Consider the following 17042-nt stretch of genomic DNA (forward strand, 5'->3'; position numbering starts at 1 on the left):
GGCCTTGACTGAGTTCCGACGGGTTCTATAAAAAGAGGGAGAGTGGCCAGATAAACATGCACAATCCTTCATTCTTGCCATGTGATCTGTGTGATGATCTACACCACCTTGGGATTCTTTCAACAGCACAGTCACCACATTCAGCACCTTGTCTCTGAACCTATAAAACAGCGACTAAGAAAAACACACAATGTCTTTTCTTTAGGAAGTTAGCTTGTTTCGTGTGTCTCAACATAATAGTAAAATGATGGCAAACACACTTCCCACAAACACTGTTTCCTGATCTCAAAACACACTTATCTACAAGTTTAAATAAATCTACTCAATGTTTTTGTTGGTTTGGGTGGTGGTGATGGTGGTGGTGGTGGTGGTGGTGGTGATGGTGGTGATAATGATTGTAGGCATAAGGTTATTGTGTAATTCAAATGCTGATTTCTGTAAGCCCATCCCCCTCATGTCTGGTTGCAGTTCTTGTTCTGAGAGTCTCTTATTTCAATGTTGTTTAAACATTGGTCCCCAATTGTCCCCTGGTATGTCAATAAAGCAGCTTATAGCTGATCATTGAGAAGGGGAGATAAGAAGGCTGCATATCTTGCCAGCCAGGGAGGAGGAGTTAGAAGAAGAAGTGGGGGATTCAGCAAGGGATTCAGCCACAGGCAGAGGTGCAGGAGAGATGAGGAAGATTCAGCTGGAGCACAGAAAGAACTAAAAAAAAACAAAAACAAAAACAAGTAACTTGGGGATTTTGTCAAAGACAGAGTCAGGATAACAGAGGGATAAGGAAAGACTTAAACTGCTCAAGAGTGTGTTGTAAAACCTTATAAATAAATATAAGAGCCTCAATTATTTGTATGATAGCCGGGTTAAGAGAGGAACTAAGAAACAAACGCAGTTTTATAAAAATAACTGTAACAGGTTACAGTGATGGTGCTGGTGGTGGTCATGGTGGTGGTGGTGGTGGTCGTGGTGGTGGTGGTGGTGCTGGTGGTCATGGTGGTGGTGGTCTTGGTGGTGCTGGTGGTGGTCATGGTGGTGGTTGGAGGTACTTTCAGAACAGAAAGACACTGAGTCTGTATAAGGACTTTTAATCAGGGGTCACAGATAGTTAGCCACATCTTACATTGACGATGGTGATAGACCCAAGCATTTTGACTGCATGCAGTAAGCAAAGCATCATCTACAGCTAGCGCTACGGCTACGTATCTTCTGTTGGGGCATCAGCGTCACTAGGAATGGCGCATGCTGAAGATCTTCACCTAACTCAGGGTCAGTGAGGTTGTATTTAGATACCGCCTAGGTCAGGGCTGTGGCTTGGGCAGCCTCTTCACTGGGCACTCTAGGCTTCGTCCATGTATCTCTTGCTGCTTAGACCTGTCTCCATTAAGGGTGTGTATCCTTTGCGAAGCCTTTTGTATTGAAGGAAGGCCAGCAGCCCCAAGAGACCGATGAACACAGCCAGTGTTGCAGTGACCACTGAGAGGGTTGTGCTCCAAACTGGAGCTTCCCCCACTGAAATGAAAGCAGACAAGAAGGTTCCACGGTTATAGTTCTGTCATCAGCCAAACACTTCTAAAACATGAAAAAAAAACTTCCCTTTCCTGTGTACTTTTGTTTATAAAACAAAACTACCCTTGCTAGGATTTATTTTCTTTTTCCCCACTGTTTAGCATATCCACAACTATTTCTCAAGGAAGCAATTGTTTATTCCATTTTATAAATCTGCTATAATAAACAGCTCAATGCAGAACAAAACCTCTGAGGCGACACATAACTGCTTTTGTAAGTTAGAACGTCCCCTGTAGGCAGGAGAGCTAAGATGATCTTTGGGGAACTGCTAAATGAACAGCTCACAGTGGGAAATCTCACTGTTATCTCTGCCCTGTGGCAGCAGATAAGCATGTAAGAGACAGGTGGGCGCCCCTGACAGGAGCACGCACCAGCAAGAAGCAGATCTCTTTGAATCCATTTAAATAGCAGTGAACAAAACCCAAGCCTCTCACGTGGTAGATCTAATCTTCTCCTCACACTTTATATCACTCTTCTATGAAGTTGATGCATTTTTAAAATATTTACACCAGTGTGATATTTCTTCAAAAGATGCCAGATGCTGTAGAAGAGCAGTCCCTCTACGCCACCTTGTCTTTCCACACCTGACCCTCATCCAAAGGACAGATCACCTCCCGTCTTCCATTCCCACCGAGGGCCGGGGCCCATCTTGGCTGTATCCCTTCAGGATTTTCTCTCTCCTTTCCTGGTAGAATCCAGCAGTACTTGTTACTACTTGTAACTTCTTTTTCTTTTCATAATATTTTTATTAATTCTTTGAGTATTTCATGCAGTGTGTTCTGGCATTTATTTACCTTCAGCCCTTTCTCCTAGCTCCTTTCAGAACCACCCTCTCTACTTACCCCACCGCACCCCCAACTTCGTGTCCTTTAAAAAAATTAAGCACTGATTCCAATTTGTAATGTTCATTCCCCTGGGCTTGGGCTGGTCCACTGGAGCATAGCAGACATATCAGGATCCACACTCTTAGAAAACTGTCTCTCTCGGGCACCCCCAGAAGTCATTGATTGTCAGCAGGGCCTCGGTTATGGTCGGGGGCCTATGAGACTGCCCCCACGCAGTGCCAACCTGTACGGTAGCTTGATCTTGTGCAGCTTCTGCACAGGCCTTTTATGAGCTGGTTACTACTTCTTTAAACATGAAGTTCTGCCAGACATATTGGCACATGCCTCTAATCCCAGCACTTGGGAGGCAGAGGCAAGAAGATCTCTGTGGGTTTGAAGCCCAGCCTGATCTATAGAGAACATAACAAGTTCCAGGCTACACAAGAGCAAATGTTGAGATCCTGTCTCAAAAACAAACCACAAACTGATGGTTTTCATTCTACCATTGCTTTAATGAGATACCAAAAATGGCTGCCTCTTATTGACCAAATCCTGTTTGCCTTTTTTAAATTATGGTAACATACATATAATATAGATTTTTACCATCGTAGTTATTTTAATGCAGTTTGATGGTATTAAAGTGTCTTCACGTTTATATGTGACTGTCATTCCCGTTGTCCATAGAACATTTCTTGGTTTTGTTGTTGTTTTGGGTTTTTTTGTTTGTTTGTTTGTTTGTTTTGTTTTGTTTATCCTCTGGAGCATCTGGCTGTTAGGGGAGTGGGGACTTCAGAGAAAGCCCCTTCCTGCACTTTGGGAAGGAAAAGGCAATCCGAGACAGCAGGGAGGGCGGAGGAGGCACGGCAGACGTCTTGGCTCTCCTTTAGTTGAAGGCACTGAGCTTGCCAACATGCTACGCTCATGAACCAACTGCACAAAATCAAGTTTTCCTCTTCCAGCCTCAGCGAAGCCACTGGTGCCATTCGCTCTCCATCCTTCTCCTTTAGTCTAACGCATCCTCTCGGCTGCTGGCCGTCTACCAGTCCCTCAAGTGCAGCTGTAGATCCTGTCAGACGCACAGTCTTTCCCAAGTCCCTCGCTGTTTTTCACCCTTGCTTGAAAGAAGATCCAGCTTTCTGTTCCCACAACGTGCCCGTGGGTGACGAGTCATTTTGAGATAAAGGCACTTGACATTCGCTGGGTCTCACCTCCCAGAACCTCCTTAGCTGACTAAATGCAGAAACCCAAAAGAAACAAGGACTGCCAGAAATACGCCTCCCTGAGGGGAGACTGTCAACTGTGAAAGCTTTGCTTCCCCACAGATTTCCTTCCAATAGTTTGCCACTTTTCAGAGGCCACGCCCTTTGCCCTTTGTCCATTCACATCTTTGTGGCTTAAAGCAACATGTAAGCTCCCAGGCCATTGGCTTCTGTGGGTCTTGCCTTCTGTCCTAGAGACAGCCCTATGCCTTATAAAGAGGAATATCATATTTCTCCCGTTAACCTTGCTTTTGTCAATCCTAGGTTGCCAAACACCAACAAGCACAGGAGTTAGCAGCGAAGATTCCCTGAGGCAGGAGTACGCTGAAGCACCAGCATGGTTCTGTGCTATCTGGGACTTAGGTGATGCCTACTGATTGACCATGGACAACTCTCTGACTGTCATTAGGCCTAACCCAAGAGCAAAGAGAAAGGAGTTTTAAAAGGAGGCCTCCCAAATGAGTAAGGCCAGGGAGCAGCCGGTGCCAAGCAGAAGGGAAAACAGACAGATGGCAGTGCCTAAAGGAGTCTCAGTGTCTGAGAGCAACAAGAGGATCCCTGAGGTCAGCCTGGCCACCTTGTCATAAGGGCTACGACAGAGCAGGACAGGAGGAAGCTGGCAGCGGATTCTATTCTGTAGCTTCTCAACGCATTGAAGTGTTTTTGTTGTCTTGCTTTTCCTTCCTCAGCCTTCCCTGAGAATGTGTGAAGGACATTCAGAGAGCTGTTCTGGAGCCTGGCCAACAGGGAAAAGAGTGTCCACAAGCACTAATAAAGATATCCTTTCCCATTTTCAATTGGTTGAAATCAGTCTTTCAAATATCTACAATTTAAAAGCAGGATAGCTTTGAAGACATGTCATAACACTGTGTACAGCCCAGTCTGTTCTGGGGTTCAGTGTCATCCTGGGGAGACCTGTCCCTACAGCCCTGGTGTGGTCAGAGGCTGATTTGGAACACCCAGTGCACTTGGCAAAGTAACCTCACGGTATCAATCAATAAACAACAGTTGACCTTCAAACCCATGGTGGTGAATACTCATGAGGCCTTTGCACTGTTAATACCACTGTTTTACCATGCTGCATTCTGTTTCTGTCCACGACGGCTGAGGTTTTGGCCCTGCCTATTCTTTGTATCATGTGACAATCTCAAGCTTGTCTTACTCATCCCACGTCTGCGTGCACATGAAATCACTAGCCCCTCCTTGTCCACCCATGAGTAAAAGTCACTTTGACCTCATTGGTTACACATTGCAACAGCCATGGGGAAGTTTTCATGGATCTGATTAGTTCAGATAAAAGCTGTCAAATCAAGCAGAAGAGTAGACAGTGTCTGTGTATAATGGTATCTCTTAACAGCATACAGTGATCCCAAATGGTCTGCAGCCAGCCCCTTTCTGATGGCTAATTGGAAGCTTAATGACTTATCTTGTTAAATCCAAGGTATTCTCAAAAATAGCCAATAAACTTAACTCGGCCTGAATGCTTCAATTAACAGTCTTGCTTTACATGAGAGAGAGAGAGAGAGAGAGAGAGAGAGAGAGAAAGCTCCCTTAGAAGCTGAGTGAGTCAACCACTTAGAAGCTGTATACCTTACCTGACAGATCAATGGCGTAATTGTAGCCAAGTTGGTCTGCGGTTAAGAAGAGTTCCTCATTAGTCACCGGTGGGAAGAACGGGACCATGTTATACATCCGATTGTGACCGATGGGTGCCAGCTCCTGAGGCCAGGCATCTGTGGAAGGGTGGTTCTTCTTCAGCCACTCATCAAAGATGGCATCTGTAAAGGAGTGGAGGACCTGCAAGACAGATGAACAAACACAGTGCTAACCAAGCAAACCAGCCCAAGCCTTCTCTACTATGGAATGCAGTTCCTAGCACAAGAGCATCTAAAGTCCCCAGTCTGGTCCTGATGACACCTGTACTGGCATTTTCTGATGAAATTTGCTGTGACGTGGACCGGCCTCCTCCAAGGAGACTGTACATCCTTTGATCAAGCGAACAAAAGAGAGTTCATGTTGCACGTTTCCCTCTGGTCTGAAGATATCTGAGACCTTCAGAGTACTGTGCTAATTATTACTATCAGGAGAAGGGCAAATATGAAAAAACACATGTTTTCCCCAAAATTCAAATATTTTAGTTTAGCAGAAAAGAAGAGGTAGCATTTATCATCATTGTGAAATTAATGAGCAATAAAAAAGAAATAAAAGTGTCAAAAGTGGATGTTCAGATTTTTGTTTGCCCTTAACCTACTCATTTTACAAGCTCTTCCCTTGAATTCTTAGTGTTCCGCAGCAATAAAAAGTCTAAAGCTGTCTGAATACACAGAACACTCATTTTTATTTTCTCAAAGAAGCTGTAAAATCCTTTTCAAATACTGCAACCATTATACGTTTCGAAACATCCCCAATGTAATCCCCACATGCACAGCCCTGATTTTTTTTTAAACAGGGTGTAAAAGCATAGCTCAGTGGAGACTTCCTCTTTCGTTCCTAGACTGTGAGTTCAGGGTGCTCAAGGACAGCATTTCTTCTTCCTGTGACCTAGAGATGGTCAACTCAGGGCCACCATATATGAGCCCCACCCCTCTGGAGGCAGCTACTTGGGGAGGAAGCCCAACTCAGTCATGCAGACACACCACACAGATGCCAAAGGGAACCTCAGCTGCTCTAGTATCGGCCCCCAGCAGACCCCAGATGCACTGAGATCCTGACCTGCACTGGTTCAATAGAGCCACTCCAGAGTCTGCCCAAACTCATAAGAAACCATGAGAAATTAAACAGTCATGGAAGCGTCAAACCTAAGTGTTGTGGAGTCACATCTAACGCAGCAAAAGAGAACCAGAGCATGGGGAGAGGTCTGAACAGCTCAGAACAGACTCACACTCCCTCCCCCACATAGACTAAGGTGCTCCTTGAACCCTAATGTTCATACTAGGGGACGGGGGTCAATAAGGTTTCAGATGAGGAGGGCGTGAGCCATTAGCGGTAACTAAGGACAGTGCTGAAAACATCCCAGAGGACGCCAGCCTGTGGCCGTGGGGGGGGGGGGGGATGGAGAGGCCAACACAGAACCTGTAACGGCTTCCGCTGTGTGTGCAGTGGTGACTGACACTTCAGTTATAACGTCAGAACTATTACTAGCTTAGCTTGAAACATGACTTATAGGAAAAGAACGAAGGGATTCATATTTTATGGGTATATTCAGGCTACTATCCCTCTGGCATCATAACTTTATAGTTGTAGCTAATAAAAAGATGAGCATTTAAGGAGGCGTGTGGTATATAACTAGCTCTCAATAAACACACTAATTAATATTGTTAGTACTTGTTCTATGTCAAACAGTGCACTAAGAACTTTATGGATAATAACATATAGAACCCTGAAAATAACTTGATTTAATGGATGATGCTGCCATTAATTCTCAGGCTACTGTGAGGAACGACCACAGACTGGGCGTTGTAAACATTACAGACTCCTTGTCTCCCAGTTGTAAAAGGTAAAGCACCAAAGTACGATGTTAGTAGAACTGGCTCCTTCCAGTGGTCTTCGCCACTGCCTGTTGTGGGTCTCTGTCTTCATCTTCACATAAAGTGTACTGGCCAAGTCCAGACTCCTGTGTTTCCATGGACATCACTTACTACGGCTTCAACGTCTTTCTGGAATCCATGCTGAAGTTCAGCTGCCCCTGAAGGTTCATAGGCACGGAGCACATGGGGGGGTTAATGGTGTGATGGGGATGGGAGTGAGTTACATGGGAGCCATTTACATAAAAAGAATGATTTCTGCCTGTTCCTTCCCCCACCCCCCCCACCCCGAAGCATACTCACATACCACTGCCATGCTGTGACACAGCACAAAGACCCTTGCCAGATGCAATGCTATGCTCCTGGATTTTCTAGCCTTCAACCCCATAAGCAAGATAGGCTTTTTATTGTTTATAATTAGTACAGACTATGGGATTCTGTTATAGTACCAGGAAGGAGACTAAGGCCCTTTGTACAATGGATTAGGAACCCACGGTCCTCTAATATGACCATATCTGAGCTAGTTACATTTAAACAGAGTCATTTCCTGAGGGATTAGGGATTAGGGTTTCAGTATTGCAATGAGGGGAGCGACAGGCTAAACCAGAATATGAGATACAGAAGTGTCAAGAGATTTGCCCAAAAGCACACAGCTGGCAGATGATGGAGCAAGAGTTTGAACTCAGGAAGCCAAGCTCTAAAACCAGGGCTCATTTTATAATAAATGATTAACTTTTCTTTAATTCTGTGTACATACCTGCGCCTGAGGGCTGGGAGGTGTGCACATGTACGCTAGGGTGCCTGCAGAAACAGCAGACCCACCGATGCTGGGGTCATAAGGCAGCTGTGGACAACCCAACGTGGGTGTTAATCCTGGTTGTGTGCAAAAGCAGTACACACTCTCACTGCTGAGCCATCTCTCCATCCTATCCTCCTACCTTTAAAGCCAGAGTTCTTTTTTTTTTTTTTAAGATTTTATTTATTTTATGTATGTGAGTCCTCTATCTGCATGTACGCCCGCATGCCAGAAGAGGGCACTAGAGGGTATAGATGGTTGTGAGCCATCATGTGGTTGCTGGGAATTGCCTCAGGACCTCCGGAAGAGCAGCCAGTGCTCTTAATAGCTGAGCCATCTCTCCAGCCCTCAGAGTTCTTTTTTGTTTGGTTGGCTTTGGTTTTGGTTTTTTGAGACACGGTTTCTCTGTGTAGCCTTGGCTGTCCTGGAACTCACTCTGCAGACTAGGCTAGTCTCAGACTAAGAGATCTGCCTGCCTCTGCCTCTCAAGTACTGGGACTAAATATGTGCTAAAGCCAGAGTCTTTAAAGCACACATTCCTTTTTTCCACACAATAACTCACACTGTGCTTTACTCATCCGTCTAATCTAAGGACCATCCACAATAAGGATTAGTTTTCAGGTGTGAGAAGACTGAGAAGGAGGAGAAAGGATAGAATTTGACTTTGGAGTTCCGAGGCTGTTTGTGTGAACTTTTATGATCTCTGAGTCCAAGTCAGAGATAAAATTATGATTAGGAAAAAAGACAAGAAAGATGTGCTGTCTGTGCTGCAAGAGGCTAAGAACTTGTAGAAATGCAGTCGAACCCTCCCAGTGCAGAGCATATAATTACAAAAGCAGACAAAACTCTAAGGCAATTTATAATTGGCAGAGATAAAAGAAAGGAGAAAAAATAATGAAAGACAATAGGTCTCATAAGGGCCATAAAACATACAATAAATGCTCAGTAGGAGCGGCATAGAGAGCACCCCATTTACAGAAAGCAATAAAAGAGGGGAGCAGTGTGTTCTGAACATTCAAAGAATACAGTAAATATACTGCAAGTCGTAACCTATCCAAAGGCTACAAAGGGAAACAGTGGAGCCCACACAGTGGGTGCTAACGCTGTGTGTGCTGCTCCTCAACAAGAAATCTTGGGCTGTTTCGGGGACACTAATTGTATCTTTGTTAGACACAAGCTGGAAATTAACTTGGACATTATTGCTGAAATAGCCAAACGTTATTTCAGGGTGAGACACGAGGAGCAAAAGTCAAGTAAACATATTATTACTACGATCAACCTTTACCCACTACCCAGAGACATAACTGGCGCTTAGTATTAAAAATTTAGCATTTAAGAAATAACGTGACACTTTTTTTTTTTTTTGGCACAGCTCTCTTTTGCTTTGCTCTAGTAAAACAAGGCAAGGTACAGGAAGCAAGGAGGGAATACTAAGTTTCAACTCAGAAACACTTGAAGAAAAATGTGAGCGCACAGCTGAAAATCGTCTTCGTGTAGCCCTTGCAGGAGAAAGCAGTCACTCACACACCTTGTTCTCACAGGCGAGAAAATACCACAGAATGCACATAAGGGGGAGGCTACTCTGAAGGGCTAATGCCTAATAAATTCGGGTTCTTGCCACACTGGAGAAGAGAGAAGCGTCTCTGCCATAACCGGCTTTTCTCCAGCTGCAAACAGATGCAGACATTATCAAAGACCAGCTCACACCCGGGCCTTCCAGAAGACATCCCTTACCATCAGAGGGGATCATCCGATGCTAGCACATTACTCTTAGAGGTTCTAGACTTGGAACTCAGAGGTAAGTTCAGATATGGTTGTTTAAAAGTCACAAAGCAAACTTGGATATGAGTACACAGGCACTGCACTCTAAAACCTAATGTGAAAGGCATAAAGAAAAAAATGTCTTCTCAAACATATTCCATATTATATGTGGTGGTGGCGCATGCCTTTAATCCCTGCCTTAGGGAGGCAGAGGCAGTCAGATCTCTGTGAGTTCTGGTCCAGCCTGGTCTACAAACAAAACTATATTTAATCACCTTGTTATTTCATAGGTTTTTTTTTTTTTTAATTCTTGCCTTGTTCTACCAAGGACTTGAATCAATGTATAGTGAGAATGCTGTTTTCACATTTCCCGAAATAAGACGTATAGAATATGCTTGCAGTAGTTAAAGAGCACCCAAATTTCCACCTGTGTGGCTGAGCTGTGCCACAGGGAACACAGTTCAGTGGGGGACAAGAAACAAGAATGCACGTGCCCTCCCTTAGCTCAGGGCAGAGTAACCCCTACCCTGACTGTTTTGGCTGGAAGCTGTAGGCCTTGGCAAGACGGCAGGTCATAATGGCGGGGTACTTGTGGACAGAATTAGTTTCCCCATAGAGGAGACCACAGAGAACACTCCCTCACTGTCAGCTATATGAAGACACAACAGCAAAAACAACAGCACCACAGCCTTCTGTGACCATGAGGCAGGTCCTCACCACACTCCGATGCTTTCACAGTGAACTTCCTAATGTTGGCTCAAGCCTGGTCCCTGGCATTGTTACAGCATCCTAAGTGGAATCACAACTGTAATGGAAAGAACATTTGAGTGTTAAAAGGGTGAGTAAGATGGCTCAGTGGGTAAGTTCAAACCCCGTGACCCACACTGTGGAAGGAGACATCTGACTCAGCAAGTTGTCATCTGACCATTGTACACTACAGGGCACATGCTTGTGCACATATACAAACACAAAATAAATAAATACAATTTTTAAGGCACAGAGTGACTGAGGAAGATATCCAATGTCAGTCTGTGTTAATTCAGAACATGGCTTTTCTGGCAAGACATCACATCCAAAGACCTTCTAGGTCTATGTGATCCAGCTAGAATGCAAACACACCTTTAATCCAGGAGACAAAGACAAACAGATCTGAGTTCAAGGCCAGCCTGGTATAGAGCAAGTATCAAGTAATGTAAAACTTGGATCCAGGCATGGAGGTACATGCCTTTAATCCCAAATGAAGGTAAAGTTAATTTGTAGAACAAAACACCTATGTTTGAAAGTGATGTCTAATTGAGTGGCAGAAAAGGTGACCAATCAGAGAAGATTTGACAAAATAGGATACGCCCAACTCTCATGAAAAGAGAGAGGAAAGGGAAGCTACTTAAGAGGCAATTTTTCAGAGAGAGGAGGCAGTTTTACCAGGACAGTAAGAGAAAAATGAGAGAGCTCAAGTCAAGATGGAATGAGCCAGAAAAATGAGAAGAATCCAGAAGATTAGAGCAGATTGCTGAGTTAGTTTGAGGCCAAGCAGAGCAATTCCAGGCTAAGAGAGAAGCTGGATTAAATTAGTCAGCTGGGAGAAGAGTTTGATCCAGAACAGCTGAGTTGAAGCAGCCAGTGCAGAGCTCAGAAAGAACAAGTAAGGGTGAGCTCATTAAGCAGTAAGTCTCAGAGGCTAAAACATTCCAGGCCTAGGTTAGATTGTACGGCAGCTAAACGCTTCCATGACTAGGTCTAGGTTAGCAGGAGGAGGCAGTCAGCCTCCCAGACAACAAGAGAATAAAATATATTTTTTACATTGTGGCCTTCACATGCACCCACATGGACGGACACACACACACACACACATGGACGGACGGACACACACACACACACACACACACACATACACATGGTGGAGGGGGTGTGTTTCTCTGTCATTGAGAAGCAGTTTTATCTGAAAATAAAAACATTCTTCTACTTAAATTAGTATAATGATAAAACCAGAGAGACTGCTCAGTGGATAAAAACATGCGTTGCTCTTAGAGAGGACCTTGGTCCGCTACTCAGCATTTACATAGTGGCCCACAAGTGCCTGTAGCTTCATGGAATCTGATATTCTCTGTTGCCCTCTGAAAACACCAAAATGCACACAGCACACAGACATACCTGCAGGTACTCACACATACACATGAAGAATAAAATAATCATTAAGTTAAATGTGCACAATGGTACTATATATGAAATATATGTATGAAAATATTTATGCATATATACCTACAGAGATTTATGTAATATGGATGACATGTAAAGGAAACTGGCAATTTAGTGGTTAACTCCTTGAGGGGAAAATATTTATGACTTTGAAAATTCTGAGGACACAAGATTAGGTGCAACAGGCTTCTGGTATTACTGCGCCAACTTTCAAAGAGGCAGCCAGCTCAAAAAGCATCCTGAGTGGAGGCGGAAGAGAGAGTACGGTGGCGGTGGCGGGATCCAGGCCGCCCGGAGCCAACCCCACCACGTTTTGTGTTGCAGAATCATCAAAACCCTGGGAGAAGGGAAATGAAGTTGATGCTAGACCATCCTAGTTGTGCCCATAAATTATGGCTCTCCACTAGGGTCGTACTTTACCCGACCAATAAGGAAGTACATTTAATTCAGTCCTTGGTACCAACTTAGCTCTCAACAGTATGTTCTAATACTTACAAAGCCTAGTGTTGGGAAAAAAAAGCATTTAGCATCTACCAAAGTAACAGTTCCAGACAGAACCTACCCTTGCCAGAGGTGGTCAGCCATCCTTGCTGGTACTTCAGCTTTTCTAGAATTCACTCAGACACGATGCTACTTGAGAGGTAGTGACTGTGTGTCGGTTTGTTAAGCTGCATATTTAAAAAGTCCACACCACATTTATGAAGCATAAATACAGTAAAACCCAATGGCCCCATCTTTTCAAAAGCCATGAAAAATTATTCAGACATGCCCTTCACCAATTAGTGCTAAGTCTGCTTAGCGTGACCTAACAGCGCTAAATTAGCCAATTGTGATGGGATCAAGTTAAGAACTGTCTGGGCTGATAAAGGCAATCGTTAGAAGAATAACATGGAGAAAATCCATGCCTGGAAACTCCGTGTCAGCCCTTTCTTGTTGATGGGCAGATGCCTCAGCTTCCCTGAGCCTTCCGTTCTCCACGTTTCAAACAAGGAGGACAGTTTAACATAAAGAGCTTCATGAAGTTAAAATATTATATTGTTTGTATTCACATCTCTAGAATAGGAGCTGTCACTGAAAAAATGCTTAATAATGAACAACATTTTAATAACAGAAAACAAAATGGAAAAGCGGGTTTGGAGGGCTGAGCCCAGGACCCATGCCTGGGAGGCACACACTCTACTAAGAAAAAGGCACTGTGCATGTAAGGCCCAAGCTTGATGTGGTGTCAAAGACCACACCAGACTCTCAGAATCTAACAGTAAGTCAATAAAATGAAAAAATTTTAAACTATGTGAACAGGATCTGCCATCTGGGGTGGAGCCACCACTAAGATGCAGATTTGTGTGAAGACCCTTATGGGGAAGACCATCACGGTCAAGATTGAACCCTCGGACACTGTAGAAAAATGCAAAGGCCAAGATTCGGGATAAGGAAGGAATTCCTCCGCATCAGCGGAGTTTGGTCTTTGCTGGAAAGCAGCTGGGAGATGGCCGCACTTTGTCAGACTACAACTCAAAAGGCGCCCACCCTTCACCTGTGTTGAGACCTCATGGTGATGCTAAGAAAAGGACGAAGAAGTCTTACTCCATCCCCAAGAAGAGGAAGCAGAAGACGAAGAAGATGAAGTTGGCTGTGCTGAAATACCATCAGGTGGATGAAAATGGCAAAAATTAGTCCACTTCGTCTGATGAATGTGGTGCTGGAGTGTTGTTCATGGCTGGCCACGTTGACAGACATTACTGTGGCAAGTGTTGTCTGAATTACTATTTCAACAAGCCAGAAGACAAGCAGTTGTGTATGAGTTAATAAAAAGAAGGAACTGAAAAAAAAAAAAAAAAAAAAAAAAAAAAAACCCCAAAACCTCAAGACAAAGGATGCTGTTGTTTGTTAGTCACTTAGGGAACAAAGTAATCTCACCAAGTCTGACTCACTCTATTGGATATTTGTGATTTTTTTAAAAATTGTATAGAAATCATGATGTGCCGGGTGTGGTAGCACACGCTTTTAACCCCAGCACCAGGGAGGCAGAGGCAGGTGGATCATTGTGAGTTCAAGGCCAACCTGGTCTACAAAGAGAGTCCAGAACAGCTAAGGCTACACAGAGAAACCCTGTCTCAAAATAAAATAAAATAACAACAACAAGAAGAAGAAGAAATCATGATGAAATGAACACACAGGTCACATAAAAGTAAACGTTAGCAAGAATTTTAAAGGCAAAGAAAAGATACTGCGCTTCACTTATAAGAGAAATTCAAATTAAAACTTCTTCACTTGCCAATTAACAAAGAGGAAAAGGCAAGACAACAGAGGGACAAAGATCATAATGACAAAAGGAGAGACTAGCAGTGAGGGTGACTGCCACACGGGAGTTAGGAGGGAGTGTCCTTCTGTCTTCTGGGGCAACTCAGGATTTTTATCTAATGTCCCCCGCTTTATCTATCCTTCCCTCCGAGGAGTACACCCTGTCTGCTCACCTTACCTGTTCTACGTTATTTATCACGATACTGTCTGTAAGTCAGCAGATTAGAAACTGTTGAATGCCTTCTGTGACTTCCATGTGGTTTGTCTCCATCAAAACTCATGTTGAATTTTAATTCCCAGTGTAAAGGTGTTGAGTGGTAGCACAAACCAAGTGAATAGGTCATGAGGGACCAGTCTCCTGAGTGAGTGACTGGGCTGCCTAACAGGACCCAAGTCCAACCAATAGAGCAGGCTGTTGTTGATGTACGCTTGGCTTCCCCAGATAGTTGCTCCTTCTCATGAGAAGTGATTTCTTGCTGTCTGTCTTCACTGTGGCTTGACACGACATGAGGCCATCAAGCCTGGATCTCAGGCCTTTGGAACATGAATTAAATAAACCTTTCATGTATAACTTACCTAGCCTCAGAATTCCTGTTATCGCCCACCTATAGGAGACTGCTTCAGCTTTTGATGATAAATCTGTACAGCGGATCACCAACCAACCAGGATAAAGGGAAAGAGAGTAGCCCTTACTAAAAGGCTGTGGTGGCATGGAAGGGAACTAAAAAGGAAGTAGGGGTGGAGGGAGAGGAGAAAATAAGAGGAAAGGAAAAAAGAGAGGAGGGGAGGAGAGGGGAGGGGAGGAAAGAGACGGGTCTATAGTATATTTCCATTTAGTTGAATGTGTAACCTATTTGCATCTATGTTTATAAAATTTATCTAGAGAAAAAAATGGCAACAAGTGGCTGAAAGATAATAATGATACAGAGACTTCATTTAGACATTTTTCATTGTCAATCTCTTATGCACATTAACAACTTTAAGATTCATCATTTTAGGAAGGGTTGGGAGTATAGCCCAGTGGCAGAGCATGAGATTAGCAAGCATGCAACTCTGGCTTCAATCTCCAGGACCAAATGAAATTGAAAAACTAAGAAACCATGTAACAACTGTGTAATTAAGTGGACTAAGTAGAAATATATTATATGCCATTAACATAATTGCTATTTACACAACTTGAACATAAAAGAAAGCAAGTATAAAATATGAAATAGGGGCTGGAGAGGTGGCTCAGTGGTTAAGAGTGCTTGCTAGTCTTGCAGAAGACCTGGGTTCAGTCTCTAGCACCCACAAACATTCACAGGCTGTAACTCCGGATTTCCAGTGCCCCCTTCTGGTCTCCATGGACATTGCATGTGCATGATTAAAATATGAATCAGCAGGTAACATATGCACATGAATTACATTTTCACATTTAAAACCTGAAAAGGTAATTATAGCATTTTAAATTATTTTTAAGCCTTCAGAGATGGCCCAGTGGGTAAAGTGCTTTCTATACAAGTTTGAGGAGCTAGTTCAGGTCCCCTGAACTCACATAAAAAGCCAGGTGCTAACGAGTGCACACTGGTAATTCCAGAGAACTTAGAAACAGAGTGGTCCCAGGGCCCCACAGACCAGACTGTTTAGTTGGGTCATGAGCTCCAGACTTAGTGTGGGAGGGACTCTGTCTAAAATAATAAATGCAGAATATCGGGGCACTCTCTACTAATCTCTGGACTACACAGGCACACAGGCCTGCACTCACATCCATACACATGCAGACTATCTTAGTTGGATTTTTATTACTTCAGTGAGAAAAAACAACTTGTTGGTTTCTTTCAGCTTACGGTTGTAGCCCATCATGAGAAGAAGTCAGGGTCTCAAGGCAAGAACTAAAGCAGAGGCCATGGAGAAGTTCTGCTTATTAGCTTGCTTCTCCTGCCTAGCTCTGTTTGTTCTCCTGTAAACCCTAGGACTACCTGCGCAAGGGTCGCCCCATCATCTAATGAGAGCTGAGACTGCCCACACCAACCATCAACCAAGACAATGCCCCACAGGCTAAGCTATGGGCTACCTTTAGAAGGCTTTCTTTTTTCCCCTTTGGAAGTTCCTTCCTCTCAGATAACTGTAACTTATGTCAAGTGACAAAACTAGATGGCAGAGTGGGGTAGGTAGTAAGACTGGCTTGGGAGTCTCAGCCTGTGAAGAATTACAGTCTATTTGGTGGGAAGGAAAAGCAGGAGTCAGCTATTATTATTACCTAGTCAGCGCTCGGGCTTCCTAACCAAGTCCCAGGGCTCAGAGGTCAGCACATGTGCCTTGGAAAAAGATAACTCCACAAGGAGATGCCACCTCTATCCAGCTAGAGGGTTTGTACCCAGCAGATAGAGGGAACAGGGCTGGGGAGGCTCTGGGGAAAAGTGAACACTTGCACACTGCTGGTATAAAGGTGGTGAAGCCATGAAGATGAGGACTGAGATTACCAGGTGTTCCCAAACTCCAGCGCAGGGTTTATAGCTAACAGAGATAGTGTGTCAGAGGACGCCTAGAGTTCCTCACCATGCTACTCATGATAGCCAAGATGGGGAAATCAATCTCCATGCACAACAGAGGACTTGACCAAAGGCTGGGAGTATAGCTCACTGGGTAGGGCTTCATGCCCGCATGTAGCTCTGGATTCCACCTCCCAAACCACAACAACGTAACACAACATTAAATTACATTAAAAAGTGGTGTACATACACAATGGAACACTGTTCGGTGCCCTTTTTTGTAAACATAGTGTCATAGGTAGGCCAGGCTAGCTCTAAAATTACCATGTAGTCAGGGATGGCCT

The 17042-nt window shown here is 44.0% G+C and overlaps 1 protein-coding gene and 1 pseudogene across 1 annotated transcript in view; one reads left to right on the forward strand and one right to left on the reverse strand.

Moving 5' to 3' along the window:
• Positions 1-1331: 1331 nt before the first annotated feature.
• Dct (dopachrome tautomerase) overlaps positions 1332-17042 on the reverse strand; it is a 40284-nt gene continuing 24573 nt past the window's right edge. Inside the window, exons 7-8 of the mRNA XM_051160962.1 lie at positions 5245-5446; positions 1332-1509 (exon numbers count right to left, since the gene is read on the reverse strand). Of these exons, the coding sequence (XP_051016919.1) occupies positions 1337-1509; positions 5245-5446 (375 nt within the window). The 3' untranslated portion in view covers positions 1332-1336. The remainder of the gene's footprint in view (positions 1510-5244; positions 5447-17042) is intronic.
• Positions 13258-13732, forward strand: LOC127201959 (ubiquitin-40S ribosomal protein S27a-like; annotated as a pseudogene).

This window comes from Acomys russatus, chromosome 18 (genome assembly GCF_903995435.1).
Source record: "Acomys russatus chromosome 18, mAcoRus1.1, whole genome shotgun sequence".
Taxonomy (NCBI): Eukaryota; Metazoa; Chordata; class Mammalia; order Rodentia; family Muridae; genus Acomys; species Acomys russatus.